Consider the following 18,514-nt stretch of genomic DNA (forward strand, 5'->3'; position numbering starts at 1 on the left):
TTATTAAACCGAGAAGATTCAATTATGCGACTTCTTTTGTCTTCTGATTATGTAGTAACAAACAAACAAAAACTATCCAAAACGCCATGAAGTTCCTTTCATCGGATGCGAGAATGTTGTTAAGTTACATTAACAAGTGTAAGCATTCATTCGCTAATAGAATCCTAGGATACTATCGGATACAAACAATTTCTTCGAGATTTATATGTAGATTGAAAGTAATTTCTAACTAGAGTGGTTAGATCAGCATATTTTTGCTTCCTTTTGAAATTATAAATTAAATAACAACGAAACTTTTTCAAAAATTGTTATAGCACTTCGAAGTTCTCTACAATTTTACCTGTTTTTACAAAATCTAACGCTTTGTAAGAAGAAGTTAGAATGCAAAAAATTGATTTTTCGAACCCTAGTATTATTACTACTGAATAATGATTATTTAATGGTTATAATTAGCAAAAATCCTAGAAATTGCAATGGCTACAATATTGTCGAAGACGAAAACTCTCTGCTTTCAATAAAAAGTTTTTTTTATCAGTCTTTACACACGTGCTGGAACATGGTCGTTCATTCCCATAAGACCGCGTCAATACCCATCGAAGAAAAACCATCGTTGTCGTGGCTACGTACTACAACTTTACCGAAGATACCAACAAGGAAAGGCCGTAAAATAATTAAAGGCATGAAATTTTAGTTTCGGACCACTGTGCTACTGGTTGAGACTAAACGTATCTAAATGTTTCGTAGGGTGCAAATGTATTTCAAAAAATTTTTTTTTCGATTCTGAAAGATTCATGTAAAACTTGCCACGGGAGAAGCGGACCGAGTATAGGAGCGGCTACCCTGTATGTTTACGTCCTTACGCTATCCGGTACACACCGCGATACACGGTAAACGGAGCTGCTTTTTATCGTATCAAGTTCCATAAAAAGTAAAACTGCGTTTTCTTGCTAAACCACATACATGAAGCCGCTGTTCGTTTGTGTTTGCCTTTATGGGGCTACCGCCGTACGACGCAGCTATACTACCATTCTATGGGAGAGTTCGATCCCCCTGAGGTACTGTTGAACAAACGCGTGCTACAAAACAGAGAGCGAGCGCGTGTGATGGCACACAACGAGCAGAGTTTGCTTTAGGTATGCTCACGCCAACCAACCAGCGAAGGTTTTACTTTCAAACATCATCTCGGTAGAGTTGGTCGAATCTTTGTAAACCAAGTGCGACGGAGTATGTTTTTCTGCTAACAGTACAGCAGTTTCAAGTGTTTGAAATTATTTTTTGTTCTTGTGAGTTTAGTGTATGAAACCATTTCGATATTATTTGGAAGACAGCAAAAACTATTTGAAGTTTCAAGTTAATGAACAAAGTTTGCTTTAGTGCAAAAGTACTACCCCAGTAGTGTGTAGAACTATTACGAGAGCGACGTCATACTTCATTCAAAAGTGAAGCAGTGCAAAAAAAATCCTTCGGACTGTCATTACTCAAGAACTCGGCCTGGGCGCGTTCATTCAACCGTGTGTATGTAAGCTGTAGAATAGGGTTCTAAAACCCTCGTTTCTGCATCAATTTGGCTTCGATTCGGTAGCACTGGAACCTTACGACGTTTCACCCGAAAATGGATGTGTACTACATAAGCGACAGTATCCATTACGGTTCGTTCCGTAATCCGCTGTATCGGGATTATGAAAAATTCCCCTATGGAACACTGGAGAACCCACTTAACAATCCGTCCAAGCTTAAGCAACATCAGCAACAGCGGAATGGCGGCTTCACCATGGCACAAGGTAATTCCACATTCATTTTGGCTTGGAAGTCTGCGAACAGCTTTTGCCTACCAGGCAACGCAAAATTCGTCTCACTTCTTTTTGCGTAGGATCCGTCCGTCGAGTTGATTTCGAATAGTAGTTTGGTTGTGCTAGTAGTAGTAGTAGTGGTTAGAGACGATGGCGTATTGATGTGCTAATAGAAGGCGAGAATATCCAGCCAATTTTGGTGTTTTGATATGTTACCGTTTGCGATAAAATTTATTGTTGGGATGGAATGTACACAACAATTTTGTTTTATTTTGAATAAATTCTTCGCTTCTGTCAAAAAGATATTGTTCAAAGCCACCTATGATTCGCAAGGGAAAATAATAACACCGGGTGCGCCTTTGAGCAAATTCAGTAGCTGGAAGTTTCATATGGAAGATTTATAATAGAACTGAAACTGGAACAAACGTATCCCAAGCATGGCGTTTTAGTTTTACTTATTTGAACAGTTCTTCTGTCAAATTTAGAACTGGCATACGCTGCCGTTCTATTTATTCCACATTTGAAACACGAGTAAAACACTCCTGAGGCTGCCAGTTTCTTGTTATAATATCCATATTTAAATTTTAAAACTGACATAATTTATGCATCTAGAACTAGAACACTACTGAATATGCCCTTATGCTGTGAATTATTTCGCGATTTCAACTTTTAGTTATAATTCATATCACTTCGATAGTTTTCTTCTACCAAATAGTTAAATTTGACCAAATTCTGAATTACAACATAACAAGTAATATAAAATTGCAACAACAGAGAGCACGGGAAAAATCTCGAGAAAAACTTAAAAAATTGTACTTCTTGTTGGAGTGTGCTTTTTAGCGAACAGTAAAAAAACGTACCTAATCCACCCAGCAGTGAGATGAAACCTTTTTTATCAATCCGCGTATGTTTTTTACATGAATATTTTTCGGTGTTTTAGTTCTCATGACATTATTTCAATGACCGTCGTTTTAAACGGCAGTTTGAGATTCTAATCCCTCATTAATGTAATGTCGGAACTGCAAATCGGATCGAATTTGAATCTAAACATATGGCTATCGATTAAATGTCAAAGTAAGTTCCACTTTAGAGTTTTGCGTCATTATGCACGGTACTTCCAGAGTCGGTATTCAGGAACCAGCATAACCCAAAACGGTTTGTATGGCCATAAATTGATATGACGAATAAATTGCAACAGTTTTGAGTCTAACTTTGAAGATTTTTGGTATTCTCATCTTCTATACCGGTTTAAAAACTCATTACCCTGTAATTCCAGAATCGGAATTCGGACTCGGATAAAATTCATCAATTTTGTATGGAACTATAAGTCCTTTAATTTGAATTTTTGTTTATGAAAATTGATTCGTTTTTTTTTCTAGAAAACGATTGAGTTTTGAGAAACGACTTGATACCGGAACCAATATTTTAAAATCGGTGTAGCCGAAGTCAGTTATATTCACCTAAGGAGCTGTATAGTTTACATTTAATACAAAATTTTTGAAAATCTGTGTAGACATCTTTGAAAAATCACAGTGCGTATTAAATTTTTGGGCACCTTTCGGATCGAAAACTGAACACCGCTAAAACTGAAATAAGTTTATTTGGTTGTGTCTGCTAAACCGGAAGTCGGATCTGACTAATAATCAAAATGTTTTATAGGATCTTAAGACCCTTCATTTGAATCTTAAGGCCATCGTCCAAGTAACATGCGCGCGGGTGGTTTTAGAAAATTTTCGATGGAAATTTTGATCAATTGACAAAAACCAAAAACATACAGACCTTTGAAAAACTTGTATCCATCAGCAGGGCAAAAATGCCTAAAAAATTCGGAGAATTTTCCGAGTGTGGAGCCTTTTCAAAGAATGGGCAGAACTTAATCGTAAGTAACGGCAGCAACATAATTATTTCACCATTTCATCAAAAATATGATCAGGAATTTAGGATAATATTTATTTTATTTATATTATATTTTGAACAGTGTCGTGCTTTCATTTGGACCTCAATCGTTAGGTGGAGCAATCGTCAATAATGAGAGCAGACCTTTTGAGTGGTAACAAACCTCAAACGCTCAGGTCGTGCTCTCATTTGGACTTTAGTCGTCAGGTGGAGCAGTTGGCAATGAAAGCAGACCTATAGCATTGTACAAAACCTCAAACGCTCAGGTCGCAGTGACAGTTTCCCTTCGAAGAAGATCGATTACATCATCCTGTTGGTGGTCGTTTGCATTGGAGCAAAATACAACGGGAAATGGACAACATTATGCAAAATCAGCCTTTCTAATGGCTCTAAATGTTACCTAAAGAACTACAAATCGAAAATTAAAATTAGCAGTGCAGTGCAAATCTAAGATAATATGATCAGTTTTTTTTTGCAATTTTCAAGGTTCTAAATTCGCAACAGTGTTTAAAATCGTTTATATCCAATCAGTGTTTAATATCTTAGAAAATTATACAATTTGGCCCTTCACGCACGCCTTCATAAAAGGTTCTTTTCAGAACCACCAATATTTTATCATGAAGAACTATACCATGTTATTTTGTAATATTTTTGTGTCAGAATGTTTGATGTAACTAATCTGTACTGTAGTTCAAATTCTAGTAATGTAAAGGGCAAAACTTGCCACAATCTTCACACAATCGATCAACTAATTGATATTCGGAAGTATAAAGTAAGAGTGTCAGTTTTATTCGTATTCACGACATCGAGTTATGTCTCTGACATTACACATCTGAACTTTTTCAAATAAACCTTTTTCTGGCTGCAAGGATTACATTCAGACACATTTTTGGAAAATCTTTCCACACTTTTCATGGAAAATCAATGAATTTCATATAACCGATTTCGTTGTATTTTGACGATTTGGAAGTACTAACTGAAATACAAATTGCGCAACGATATTAGTTCAATTTATAAACGAAATAATGTTAATTTTGTAAAGTTTTCTAAGAATTCCATAAGAAAATATCAATTTTGAAATGAACTGAAGAAAATCCACTTCAGTTTGATGGTGTATTATAAATGTGAAAGATCACAAAAACACTCATTTTTCAGAGCTACTATTTTTGATAACACTCGGAAAATCCTCCGATTTTGCAGCCATTTTTGCCCTGCAGATAGATAGAAGTTTTTCAAAGGTTTGTATATTTTTGGTTTTAGCAAATTTTTCAAATTTTTCATCGAAAATTTCCTCAAACCACCCGCGCGCATGGTACTTGGACGTTAGCCTTAAACCGGTTCAGCCGTCTACGAGAAAAATGAGTTCCACATATCATCCTGTAGTTTCGGAACCAGAAGTCGAATCCAAATGAAATTCAGGAACATTGTTTGGGAGTATACGACTTTTCATATGAATCCGAGTTTGTAGGTTGAGGCATCTCCGAGAAAATTGAGTGAAATTATTTGTCACAGACGCATTTGCTGATCTCGACGAACTGATTCGAATGGTGTATTGGTGTTAAGTTCTTCCAGCATTTATTGCTATTAGTTTCAATATAATTATGAAACTCGAACTTCAAAATGCTGCCATCTTTGCCATCATCTGGTTTACTTATGTCATACTCGAACGATTATGTTGCCAAAATCGGACCGTGCTAAAATCCTAAGCAAAATATCATGAAACAGTACATAGTCTTTTTGGTATTGCATGTAGCAGTATTAAAAATCGTGTTCCAAGCATCGCTTTATCATACAGCGCTCAAAACTCCCACCGGTTTGAGAAGAATTAAGATCCTGAAATCTTTTTTGAAGGTTATGTACAAATCGATCAATTTTAATCGAATTATAAATATTATCGCTTGCAACATTTCTCGCTGGGCTTAGACTAGATTAGATAAAAGTCAAACTTTGGCGCTAATCATTTTTGGCGCGTCGTTTTGATTGCGTCTTAGAACCGAAACGAACTGATATTGGCTCCGTACATTTGTGACTTATATCAGTCGATAAACACTAGGCGTTAACTGGGATAATGCGAAATGGCATTGTCTAAAATAATGTTGATATTTTTGTTTAATTTGGTAAACGATTTAGTTGTCTGAGCAAGCCTCTGTCTAATTTAAAACGTGTGAACAATGTGATCCCATAATATCAAATTCTTGAAATACGCAGACAAAAAATGTTCAACTAGTAGAATTAAATATAGAAAACTTGTTATAGCTAAGCACAACTTTTTAACCCTTAAATGCCTAAAATTGTTTCAAAAGAACATAGCAGGAATGTCTCCAACTTTGTATTTCTGGAGTTCAACACCAAGTTATGTCGAAACAGCGAAAATTTAACTTGCGTATTCAAAGGTTAAACCAAACCAGTGAATAAATGACTTAATCACCGTGATATTTGTCGACTTGCATTTGAGAATGCGTCTTCCGGTGCACTTGATATAGGAGCAACATACCAATTCGATTGATCCGAAGAGTAGATTGAAATCGAAGGCGTCAAAGTGTCTACCGTACGACGGGGATACTTTGTACGATTGTTGTCCTTCTGAATGTTTTAATTTTAGAAAAACCGAATGTCTTAATAGTAAACGTTATCTATGAAATGTCTCTGATTAGATGCTATGTGAATGCATTCCCAATTCGAAGTTACCGCACCAAGACGGTAAATTAGATTCCCCTACCGTGGCTACCAACATGTAATGTGCCAGTGTTGCCTTGGTGGCGCTCGTTTGCCGGACATAATACATTGAATACGTTCTCACTCGATCTCACAGCATGCGAATTTCTAAAAATAGTCATGGATTATTGCTAGCAGAGAATGGGTGCGTTGTTTGCGTAGTTGGTTTGACATGAGAGGGATAGTACCTAGTATATCGGATTAACGTATCTGCTCTGTTGACTCCGATGTCTTTTACGTAACTATGACGATTGATAACACCATAGACTGTGCAAAGACTATTCTTTTTCTCTCCAGAAAAATCCCAACAGGTGTTTGTTTTCTTTGAATAATTGTTGTTTGTTTTCTCTAAATAATTGTTGTTTGTTTACGATCGGGATTTTATCAACATTCCATTTGCAATGGGAAAACAACAAGCTTGTTTACTAAATTCGTAACTAGTTATTTGTTGTTCATCATCAACAAAAGTTCATAACAACACAACACAAGTAAATTATTCAAGCTCAGTGATCGGGAGCCTTAGAACCTAATGAATAGTGGATTAGCCTATTATCATTGATCTGCCCTGTGGGACGATACTGTATTCTCTCTAATAGATACGGAAAAATCGTTACGCAAACAAAACCGACACCCGAAAATGTATCGAGGCAGGGTCGCACTTTGATGGATATCTTCACGGTCGTATCACGTGCGTTGAGTCACGTACACTCGCGAGGTTGTTTTCTTACCGTCCACTTCTGTTTGTGTTGTGTTTATCTTTCTTCGGCACTCTCTGGGATCCTCCGAATAGGAATGTTTTTCGGCGCACATTATGTGGAACAAACCATTGACTCTATTTCTGTATGAAATGTTCAAAACGACGAATGTGACAATGAGAGATTCTCTTTGTTTACTTTCTCTTTCGATTATTACGGTACTCTAAGGCAATCCTTCACTCCGATTGTTTACCGATAATATTTAATTAAGGTATTATCTTTGGATCTGCACTGAAGAAATTACCGAAAAATGGAGGAATATTCCGCAATAATCGAAAGAGAAAGTAAACAAAGAGAATCTCTCATTGCCAGCTTCGTCGTTTTGAACATTTTATACAGATTTTCCAAATTTGACGTAGTTGTAAAAGATAAATTATTTTTGTTTACATTTGCTATTTTTAAATATTTTTGAGTGATGCAAGAATAAAGTTATCGAAACAACGATCCTAGAGGAGAAGGAATCTATGGATAAGAGTGATCTCAAGTTTCGATATAGTATTTCAAGATATGAAATTGGAGTATTTCTAAAACAATTTTATACACACGTGTTAGTTTTGAAAATGAGTTTAAGTGTACCAATGCAACACACGATAATGCACAGAATATCGGTTTGGTTTTGAACGTTAATAACTCGTGTGATTATTGAATAGATGTTCGACTATTTTGAACCTACCGATTAGACATATTCTAACAGGGTCAATTGCCAACGAAAGTAAATTAATGTGAAGCATATTCAAAATCTTGGAGTTCGACGCTTTTAATATAAATTGGTATCAGACGCCAAATAGTGAAAATTTTTGAATCCGTGAAGATTCATTCGTCAAGCATAAAATCTAGTAAGAGTCGATAGCGGAATCGGTTGTGAATTCATATTTTCTCTTCAAATTGAATTATTATTAATTTTAAAATTATATGGGATTACCACCAGATTATCGTCATTTTAGTGATGGAAGAAAAATTGCTAGTACCAGAATCGAAATCAGTATCAGCAATTACCTACAGAGAAATTTCAGAAATGTTTAGCAGGTCATCAGACTTCACATATTTCGATTAAAATGAAACTTTGTACACATCTTCAATATGACAAACCCATTTATTTCTCACTAATGGAGAAATCAATCCGACTCAAGAGTGGCTTTTAACTGTAAATCGGAAACTGTTATTTGTTAAAAAAAATAATGTTGAAGAAGTTTTAGAAAACCGATTGAACTTTTTAATAAAAATACATTGAACAAAAATTAGAGCTTTCAAGAATTTAAAAACAAATACAAAAAAATTAAAAAGAACGTTTTTTCAAATTTATTCAAAATAATTTTATTTGCAATTTAAATTTAAAATCCAACTTCTAGTTTCTAATGAATAATAGTCAGTTTAAGGTGAAATGTAGCGTCATAAAATGCGCGCAAAATTTTATCCGCTTCAGTTGAACGAACCGTCGCACAAAGCGTACCAAGAAAAACGGACACATAGAAACAAGAACTTTTTTCAATGATTGAGCGCAGTGGGCTTACCTCTCGTTATATTGGCTTGTAAAAAGACTGCACGTAATGGATTTTTGAATTCTTCACACTTTGAATGTATGCTAATTCAATCATTATTGTTAGTGATTACTCTTACACTAGAGCTATAAATCATGAGTAATTATGAATGATTAACATGAGGTTATATGTAAAGGGTGATTTTTTAAGAGCTTGAGAACTTTTTTAAACAATAAAACGCATAAAATTTGCAAAATCTCATCGGTTCTTTATTTTAAACGTTAGATTGGTACATGACATTTACTTTTTGAAGATAATTTCATTTAAATGTTGACCGCGGCTGCGTCTTAGGTGGTCCATTCGGAAAGTCCAATTTTTGGCAACTTTTTCGAGCATTTCGGCCGGAATAGCCCGAATTTCTTCGGAAATGTTGTCTTCCAAAGCTGGAATAGTTACTGGCTTATTTCTGTAGACTTTAGACTTGACGTAGCCCCACAAAAAATAGTCTAAAGGCGTCAAATCGCATGATCTTGGTGGCCAACTTACCGGTCCATTTCTTGAGATGAATTGTTCTCCGAAGTTTTCCCTCAAAATGGCCATAGAATCGCGAGCTGTGTGGCATGTAGCGCCATCTTGTTGAAACCACATGTCAACCAAGTTCAGTTCTTCCATTTTTGGCAACAAAAAGTTTGTTAGCATCGAACGATAGCGATCGCCATTCACTGTAACGTTGCGTCCAACAGCATCTTTGAAAAAATACGGTCCAATGATTCCACCAGCGTACAAACCACACCAAACAGTGCATTTTTCGGGATGCATGGGCAGTTCTTGAACGGCTTCTGGTTGCTCTTCACTCCAAATGCGGCAATTTTGCTTATTTACGTAGCCATTCAACCAGAAATGAGCCTCATCGCTGAACAAAATTTGTCGATAAAAAAGCGGATTTTCCGAATGGACCACCTAAGACGCAGCCGCGGTCAACATTTAAATGAAATTATCTTCAAAAAGTAAATGTCATGTACCAATCTAACGTTTAAAATAAAGAACCGATGAGATTTTGCAAATTTTATGCGTTTTATTGTTTAAAAAAGTTCTCAAGCTCTTAAAAAATCACCCTTTATATGTATTGACTAACTTGTTAACCATGTATATGCCTGAGTTTAGTAGCAAGCATGGATTCTCCTTCAAAAGATTTACGTTTTTACGTAAAAGTTTTCACCGTTAACTTTTTTTCGGAAGCGACTTTCGGAATTATATAGCATAATGAGTCTAGAAATGTCTGTTTCAACGATAACGAACCGAAGACCAAACAGCCTCTGGCCTCCGGTGCCAGAAATCACCAATAGTTTAATAAATTTTTAGATTAGATTATTGGAATACATTCCAAATATTATTACTAATAGTTCATCATACCATGCAGTTAAAATTATTTAGTGAATCTGTGAAGCTGACCCTCAATGTTTATCACTTTGTTTGTATATCAGGTTAATGAACGATAATACTTGGCTTGTATTCATTTCATTCAGTAGCTTGTCAATGTTGAAGTTTTAGTTTTGCTAAAAAAAATTGCTACAATCTAAAATAATACCTGTTTTACGATATTACACAGCCAAGCATTATTGCTTCAGCAACATCAATGCATTGAACATAACAGAGTTGGACATTATTAGCATTATAAATTACAGCTACTTAGAAAATAAACGATTTCTTACAATACTCATTTTATTGTATTCAACTCGTTTTTATTTCAACACGAAACCCAATACTGCATAAATTCGCGTCATTATTTGATATGTAATTTTTGCTCACGATATAATGCCACCGTGCATTTCTCACACCACCTCAATACGAAACAGCAGCGCGCAAGCAATAAAAAAAATGCGGAAAAGTTTATGTAAACTTTTTCAAATTTCGGTTGTTTTAGCTAAAATTTTATAATTTTGAGTTGCATTTTCAGATTCTCTGTGAAATTGTGCTACAAACACTACTTTTCAGTTCTAAAATCATCCCCGTGGAACGGAACAGTTACCGTTTATACATTTCAAAAACCAATTACGGCTCGGCAAAGCAAAATTTCAAAATTCTAAGAATACTTAGTTATGATAAATTTGATTTCGGAAACTTAAGTGTTTTTGGTTTTTCGAAAATCGGTCTAGTTTTTGAATAATTGATCAAAAACGCGATTTACGCATTCCGCTACATTTCACCTTAAGGAGGCTTTTTATGAAAAAATCATTTTTTTAGTTTATTGATTTAATCGATCGATATAGCATCTGCAAACATCATTGCAAAGTTTCAATGAAGAATTTTAAATACTTTCGGAAATATAATTGTTAGAATTGCGGCGAATTTCGAAGATATAATGTTACACGGGCCATGTCATATTTTTGTCTCGTAATCACCGTAATCTCGTAATAAAAATAAAACTACTAAACCACTTCTTTTATTTTGATAGATATTATACAGAAACGTGAACCTTCAAAATGTAAACAAAAGTGTGTTTGAAATTTTCTATCTATATATATATATAAAAAATGGATGTAAGTTCGTATGTTTGTAACGCCATAACTTCGGAACTACTTAACGGATTGCCACCAAACTTGGCACAAGTACTTCTTGCATTTCAGAGATGGTTTAAGGAGTATTTCTATGGGGGAGGTAGCGTATCTAGTGTCATAAACAAGGGGGGGCATAGAAAAATTCATATAACTTGACACAAACCGATACGTTATGAAGACCATAGAAACATTTTGCATAACTTAGATATAACTATACGGGGGGTGGATGTAGCAAGTGTCTTCAAAAAGGGGGGTGTAATGTTTAAAATGGCATAATTCCGAAACTACTAAACGGATTGTCACCAAACTTGGCACAGATACTTCATGCTTTTCTGAGCTGGTCATAAAGGTATTTTAATGGGGGAGGGAGCGTAGTAAGCGTCCATAACTGTGGAACTATTGCATGAATTACGGGAGTGTAGCAAGTATCCTTAACAGGAGTCATGAAAAAAAAATTAATTTGACGAGAATCGATACTTTTTGAAGACCATTTTCAGGGGGGAGAGTTTGTAGCAAGTGTCCTTAGCATGGGGGAGGGGGTCAATGACGAAATTTATATAATTTGAAGAGAGTCGATTCTCTCTAGAAGGAGGGGTTTTTGAAAATAAATTTTTGCAAGAATTTCAAGATGGTAGTAGATACTATTTCTGTTGTTAATTTGTATGCAACGCAATTTTCTTTAAATGATTTCAAAAGATCTGGTTCCATTTTGCCCGTTAAATTCAAAGAACTAAGGGAAAATAATCTTTATCTGCCTATGAACTCGAGTGTATTTAAATCTCAGCATAACTACGAAACAACATGCACCAAAGGTGGGACTCGATATTTTTTGAAAAGCACAGATACTTTCTACACTACTCAGGGTAATCATGGAGGAGATTTGTAGTAAGTTCACTGACAAAAAGGAAGTTCAATAAAAAAAGATTATAAGGTTATTTTGAGGATGAGGGAGTGTAGCAAGTGCTCCAAACATTTCGTTTTTTTATTAACAAAAACTGCTTTTGCCTTTCTCATATAGAAAGGTTATGCAATCACTGTGAAAACCGACTTTTTAACCGAGGTCCGAGATCATATGCCATTTGACTCAGCTCGACGAACTGAGCAAATGTGTGTGTGTGTGTGTGTGTGTGTGTGTGTGTGTGTGTGTGTGTGTGTGTGTGTGTGTGTGTGTGTGTGTGTGTGTGTGTGTGTGTGTGTGTGTGTGTGTGTGTGTGTGTGTGTGTGTGTGTGTGTGTAACAAAAGTGCATTCGATTTTCTCGGAGATGACTGGACCGATTTTCACAAAATTAGATTCAAATTAAAGGTCTCTTGGTCCCATGAGTTACTATTAAATTTTACCCGGATCGGACTTCCGGAGGTCTTGTGATCCCATACAAGATTCATGAATTTTGTTAGGAGCTCCGGTCCCGGAGTTATGGGGTAGAATGTGCAAAAAATGGTAATAAGCATACTAATTTTGCTCAAAGATGGCGTGACCGATTTTTACAAACGAAAATTCAAATGAATGGTCTTATGATTCTATACAAAACTTTTGAGCTTCATTTGGATCCGACTTTCAGTTTCGGATTTATAGGGTAAAGTGTGTTAAAAATACCATCACTTGAAGGGACAAAACAAATGACTTAAAAAAAATCTAAATCGACATCAAAACTGTTCCAATCGGTAATCATTGTGAGTAGACGGCTAAACGAAGCGATTCCCGTTATTCTTTCAAGAATCGAAGAAAATTATTTTGAAGAATACCACAGTATTATATATGATAGTATGATAGATATGAGAAAGGCATCATTAGACCACTAGGTGGATTAAAACAGGTTTTTTCTTATTACATCACGTACATCTACAGATACTTCAAAAGGAATTTTCCTGCCTTTTTCTGTTTCTGAACAAAAAAAAATAGAAAATAGATAGTTTTTTAAACCATTTTGTAGAATGTCCTCCCTAAATAATATAATATGATTTTACACATAAAAGCAATATATGTACCTTTCTTCTAGAAGTAGCCGTTTTCGAGGTATGTTGATATAAAATTTAAAAACGCCAAAATTTTCATAGCACTTTTCTTAAATTTTGTTTTTTCAATTCATTTCTGAATTCTTGAAAAAGTATATATTCTACAGTTTTTGAGTTGCAACGATTTGCAGAATTTTTTTCATACGCCCGTTTTAAAAATCAGTCTTGAGTCAAACTGGTCTCTCCGTCCATGCAAAATAAATGGTTTGTCATACCGAAGATGTGTGCAAATTTCCATCCGAATCAGAACAAACCAAACCTGATTTTGCCACGTTTTTTTTAAATTTAATTTCTAGAATTACTCTACCTGAACCGTTACGAATTAGCAAAGCATATATGCAAAACATGCGCAGAAATTTCACTTTCGAATTTAGTCATCATAGAAATAGCTTCACAGTTCCCAATAATAAATGGCGATTAATATCGAATGCTTGTGGTTTTGGTTTGAATATTATAAAAAGAATAAGGAAAAATAATATAAAAAGAATCAATTTGGTCATTCGCAATAGACAAAGCAAAAAAAAAACGAAACTTTCTTTGGGATTTAGGCCTTTTTTCCGTGAAACGATTAAATGATTCGAAAAATCACGAAGTTATAGGCGTTTGAAATGATGAAACAAAATTCATAATTTTAAGCGTCCTTAATTCGATGACTTGTTGATAACAACAAATTGAATTACGAGGCGCGGAATTATCCTGTGAGAGTTTTTCCTTAAATCACACACAAATAAGCCAAATTACTGTCAACGTAAAATCAAAAACGAATGATTTGGGAGCAATAATAGCTTTTAGGACTTTTTTCGTCCGACATTTGAACATACGACAATTTATGTAGTCGCTTTAGCTGTAAAAAACGAACATTTTTCTTATATGTTCATGAGTTTATATTACGACCCAATACCAATGTATCAGCAAAACTTATTCTGAATCCTTTCTCTTTCATCGAAACGGTCTCATTAAAACATTTTTTGCCTTTTATTAAGATAATTTCTGGCACTAATTTTTTTGACACCAATTGATTCAGATTGATTCGATTTGTTCACAAAAGCATACTTCAACGTTTATGTCACACATTCGGCTCATTTCTTTCTGAAATAATTATACAGATAGAAAAAAATATTTTGTCGATTACTCCATTTGTATGATTACATCTTCGAAACTTGTGTCAGCCGCATGATCTCCGAAATCGACCCACATCAAAATTTTATTAATATAGGTAAATTCATATCCGAGATAAATAAGCGGTAATGCGTTTTGACTTATACCATAGTATCTCCGGAACCGAAGTGATCTTTGAACTTAATCAATGACCCAGTAGTAGCTTTCAAACAAGCCTAAGTTTGTCGAAATCGGTTCAGCCATCTTCGAGGAAATTGAGCGGTAAAAAAATCATTGAAAGGTGCACACATTAGGGAAGGATAAGGTAGTATGGGAAAAACCACCAAACTATTCGTGTTTCTTCTTGGTCCCAAAGGTTTAAAGTTTGTATGGGTTGAGTATGAAGAAACTGTCTTTTTACAAAAAAAATGCGACTGGAGATCACTCTATACAATCTAAAAATCATTGTATGAGCAAATATCTCCGTGGTAAGAAGAAGGATTTAGGTTCGAGTCCTTTGTCTGGACGATTCTTTTGTGTAAATTATCGCTTTTTACAGCTGTAGTAAGTATTATAAAAGACGAATTTGATTAGAATATATTGACTTCTATTGCGTACCTAAGATTTGGTTTAGGTCAATCGAAACATCACTCGATTTTGAAACTACTCTGAGGGAAAACTATATCTCAGAAGCAATCCAATGTGACAAACAGCGTTCTTTTTGGCGCACTAATAACAACGTTTACTATTACATACATGATGAGTCCTTAAGCCAAGATAAGACGAGGTTCAAAGTCTTTGGCGAATTCTTGGTGAAAGAATTGTTCAAGTGACAGTGAGAGTAAAGTACCTCACTATCCATCAAAGCATGATCAATCAACGGACTGAATAATAAAGATTGAAACTGACATCAGAGTTGATATCGGTCGCGGCAAACGGCAAGGCTACGTGACACGATTCCACCACAATTGGTCCACGTTAACTGCCTCACTTGCTTATCTTCGGACTGAAAAGCACCGCACCTGAACAGCGCAATTTTGAAATGACTACTACCCTATCGCAATGGCTTTGATAAGATAAAAAAAATAATGAAACATTCTTATTTCTTCGCACTGCGATAGGGTGTGATTTCAGTCACAAATACACTGGTACAATAGTCTTAAAATAGAGAATTTATTCTTCGGGAAATTGTGTTTTGATAAGAAAATAAAATAATCAGTTCGGGTAAATACACACAAAGAAACAATAAAGTAGCATGTAGAAATTACCGCATTTGCGAAAGGCTGATGGAAATACCGCAGAGATAACTTGTTTCAAAACAGCTATGGATGAATTTTGTTATTTGAAAGAAACTGTGACTGAATTCATCCTGTTACACGTAAACTGTGTGACTGTAAACGAAAGACTTTGTTTTGCTTGGAAAAGGTTTACACCAAAGACCGAAACGTCGGATAGTAAACAAAATCCCTTTCTATCATAAGACTGAAACAGCAACGCATTGTTGAACAATTACAAAAGTTAGTTTGATTTTAATGTTTCCACTCCAATGTTGCTATGATATTTTAAGGGCGCAATCCGTCAATCGGGAGTCATACCCTTTATTGAAACGGTGTCATAGTCCGACCGAGAGGAAGATTGCGGGTACAAATAGCCAACTATTATTTGCGAAAATAAACCACTTTCGATTACTCGTGAAGCGGGTCAAACACTGATATCAATCGCTATTTGTTACCGCTTCTTTGGAACTTGAAAAGTATCACGCGTAAAGTTCGTGTCGAGATATAATTATAGAAAACAGAAACAAGATGACTAATGAACAGTAGTAGGCTCTGATTGAAGTTTTTCGTTCCGTTTGTCAGCAATGATTTGACATAAGGAAAATGTATTTTAACCAAAACGATGGTACGGATAAATTGTTCAAAACCGAGCTATCTAAGCAGCGTTTTAAAATACTGATTATTGAACATTCGATGGACAATCCCTCAATACTTCTGGATTGGACGAAAGTACGGATATTTTCAACAAAGAGAATAAAGCCAACACATCAATGTAGAGCAATCCAGCTGGAATTTAATGGCTTATTAAATTCGACCGTAGTTGTGAATTCCTTACCAGATCAACATCAGTTATTTTTTTCCTTTTCCGCCAAAAATAACTTAATTTTTTGTACTGGTCGTACATTTATGTACTTTGTCGAACATCGTCCTACTACTTGATTTTTAATTCTCCTGCTCGGCCAGTTTGAAAACGAACTCTCCTCCGAACGGTACTATGACGATATCCCATTCCAGTACTCTTGAGATTTTGACGATTGTCCTTAAAAATCATCCAGTTCATTTGCCGATTCATAACTAAAGCCCGACGATTGCTTCGAATTTTGGACACGGTAAAAATGGAACTTTCAATTCTTTTTGACGTTTTCGACATGGCTATGTATGATCAATTCTCTTTTCTCGGTTTTCAATCTAACGCAGCTTTTTCAATATTGTGTGTATCGAGACTTTTACCATAGAAACACGTTTAGTTTTTGAATAAATCATCAAACTATTTTGAATCCAACTAAATCGAATCGAATTTTTCACATCGAGCGGTCAAATTTTTAATCTATCCTAACTTTTCGTTTTTTTTTTACAGAAAAGTCTAAAAGCAAATCATCCAAGGAACCGTGTCCGTTCTGCAAGGAGCAGAAGAAACGACCGCTGGGAGCATATATGCGTAAACGGAGCCAACGCATCACAAGCGAAAGCATTTCCGAAGATGCAGAAGAAAATGGAGAAGAGCGAGAGTGTGGTGCCGAAACGTCACCCACCGGAAGCCCAAGCAACATCGAGCTGGCCTCGGACAATCATTTCCATCACGTACACGGCCATCGCAATTCGGCTTGCGGAAAATATTTCCGTCAGGATTCACAGGATAGCGATGGCAAATGAGCTTTGGTACAGTGCGTTCGGTTGGATATTTATGAGTTTTCTCGATATTTCACATTTTTCTACAGAAAAACCCAATTAAGATAGCAGTACGCTTAGTTGTCTTCTAGAGTTTTAGGTTAATCGTATAATATGCCACACAATACCTCCTACTAAGACACAAGAAACACTACCCAGTATACTACAATATTGCTGCTCCATGACATGAGCGGTGGTCGTTTATGGAGCCCGTGAATGCACTAGAAAATAATGGAGAAGTGTGTAGTCACATAGAATCGACAGTGTCGTGAGAATAAGACTGATCTTTGAATTCTTCGCAGAGAAACGAAAACACAATTAGTTCAAAAGCCGGTTTAGCAATGCTAACGTAAAACTAGCCCGAGAATGTCTGAAGACGTTCGCACTATCCATACTACTTTGGATAACAAAACAATAGTTTAAATAATGGCATGGTTTGAGCAGAAAATCATTCTTTTTGAAAGTATATTTCTCGTTACTGAATCATGATTAGTACTTATTAGAATGGTAGAAATGGATTATTGATGGTCATTAGCACTGTTTGTCTGGGAGTGTTAGAGACTCGCAACAATTATATATTATAATTATTATGATGCTTGCTAACAGAAGTTTTGTTGTACTATGTCGTTCTAGTTTTAAGCGTAAATTATTCGAACACAATGTTTTTGGATGCATATACTTATTCATAATAAAAAAAAAAGTATCCTACTTTATCTATACTATTACTTAAGAAGATTTACAGTCATTGAAAGAAAAGCCCCCATAGATTTCGGAACTCGAAACGAAAGGTTTTTTGTACGAGCACATGTACGAATAAAATCGATTCGACTCTGTTGTGTAATGCCACCCCTGGTTACTGTCATCGATCGATCGAATTGAGCACGATACTATACGTAGTGATCAATAAACCGATCTCGACATGAGCAAACATAAAAAAAGCAAAAACAACGATAGTGCATTTTCGACCAAGGACAATTGTTATTAACATCAGAAAAAGCAGCATTCGAAACTTTGTTGAAAGAAAATATGCGCCTAGATATTATAAAGGTTCAGGAACTGCAATTGAACAAGTCAGAGAATGTAATTTAACGGGACTGGCAACTAAAATTTTGGAAATTCTTTCTCAAGCTGTCAGAAAAAGACAAATTAGTGAACATTTGAAAACGGTCCGCAATCGGATGTTCTGCGAAGCTTCCGTTTGATATCGAAACAGGATCGTTGTAGTTTCCTTATATTACATTTTGGTGGGGAAAGGGTTCCAATCA

General features: G+C 35.5%; 2 protein-coding genes across 2 annotated transcripts in view; one reads left to right on the top strand and one right to left on the bottom strand.

Moving 5' to 3' along the window:
* Positions 1–18,514, bottom strand: part of LOC131431868 (kinesin-like protein KIF14) — a 47,249-nt gene that overhangs the window by 19,091 nt on the left and 9,644 nt on the right. The window lies entirely within an intron of this gene.
* Positions 999–17,982, top strand: LOC131431878 (uncharacterized). The gene is made up of 2 exons (XM_058597822.1): positions 999–1,781; positions 16,939–17,982. The coding sequence occupies exons 1-2, from the start codon at positions 1,613–1,615 to the stop codon at positions 17,232–17,234; spliced, it is 465 nt and encodes a 154-aa protein (XP_058453805.1). The 5' UTR covers positions 999–1,612; the 3' UTR covers positions 17,235–17,982.

This window comes from Malaya genurostris, chromosome 2, assembly GCF_030247185.1.
Source record: "Malaya genurostris strain Urasoe2022 chromosome 2, Malgen_1.1, whole genome shotgun sequence".
Classification (NCBI taxonomy): domain Eukaryota; kingdom Metazoa; phylum Arthropoda; class Insecta; order Diptera; family Culicidae; genus Malaya; species Malaya genurostris.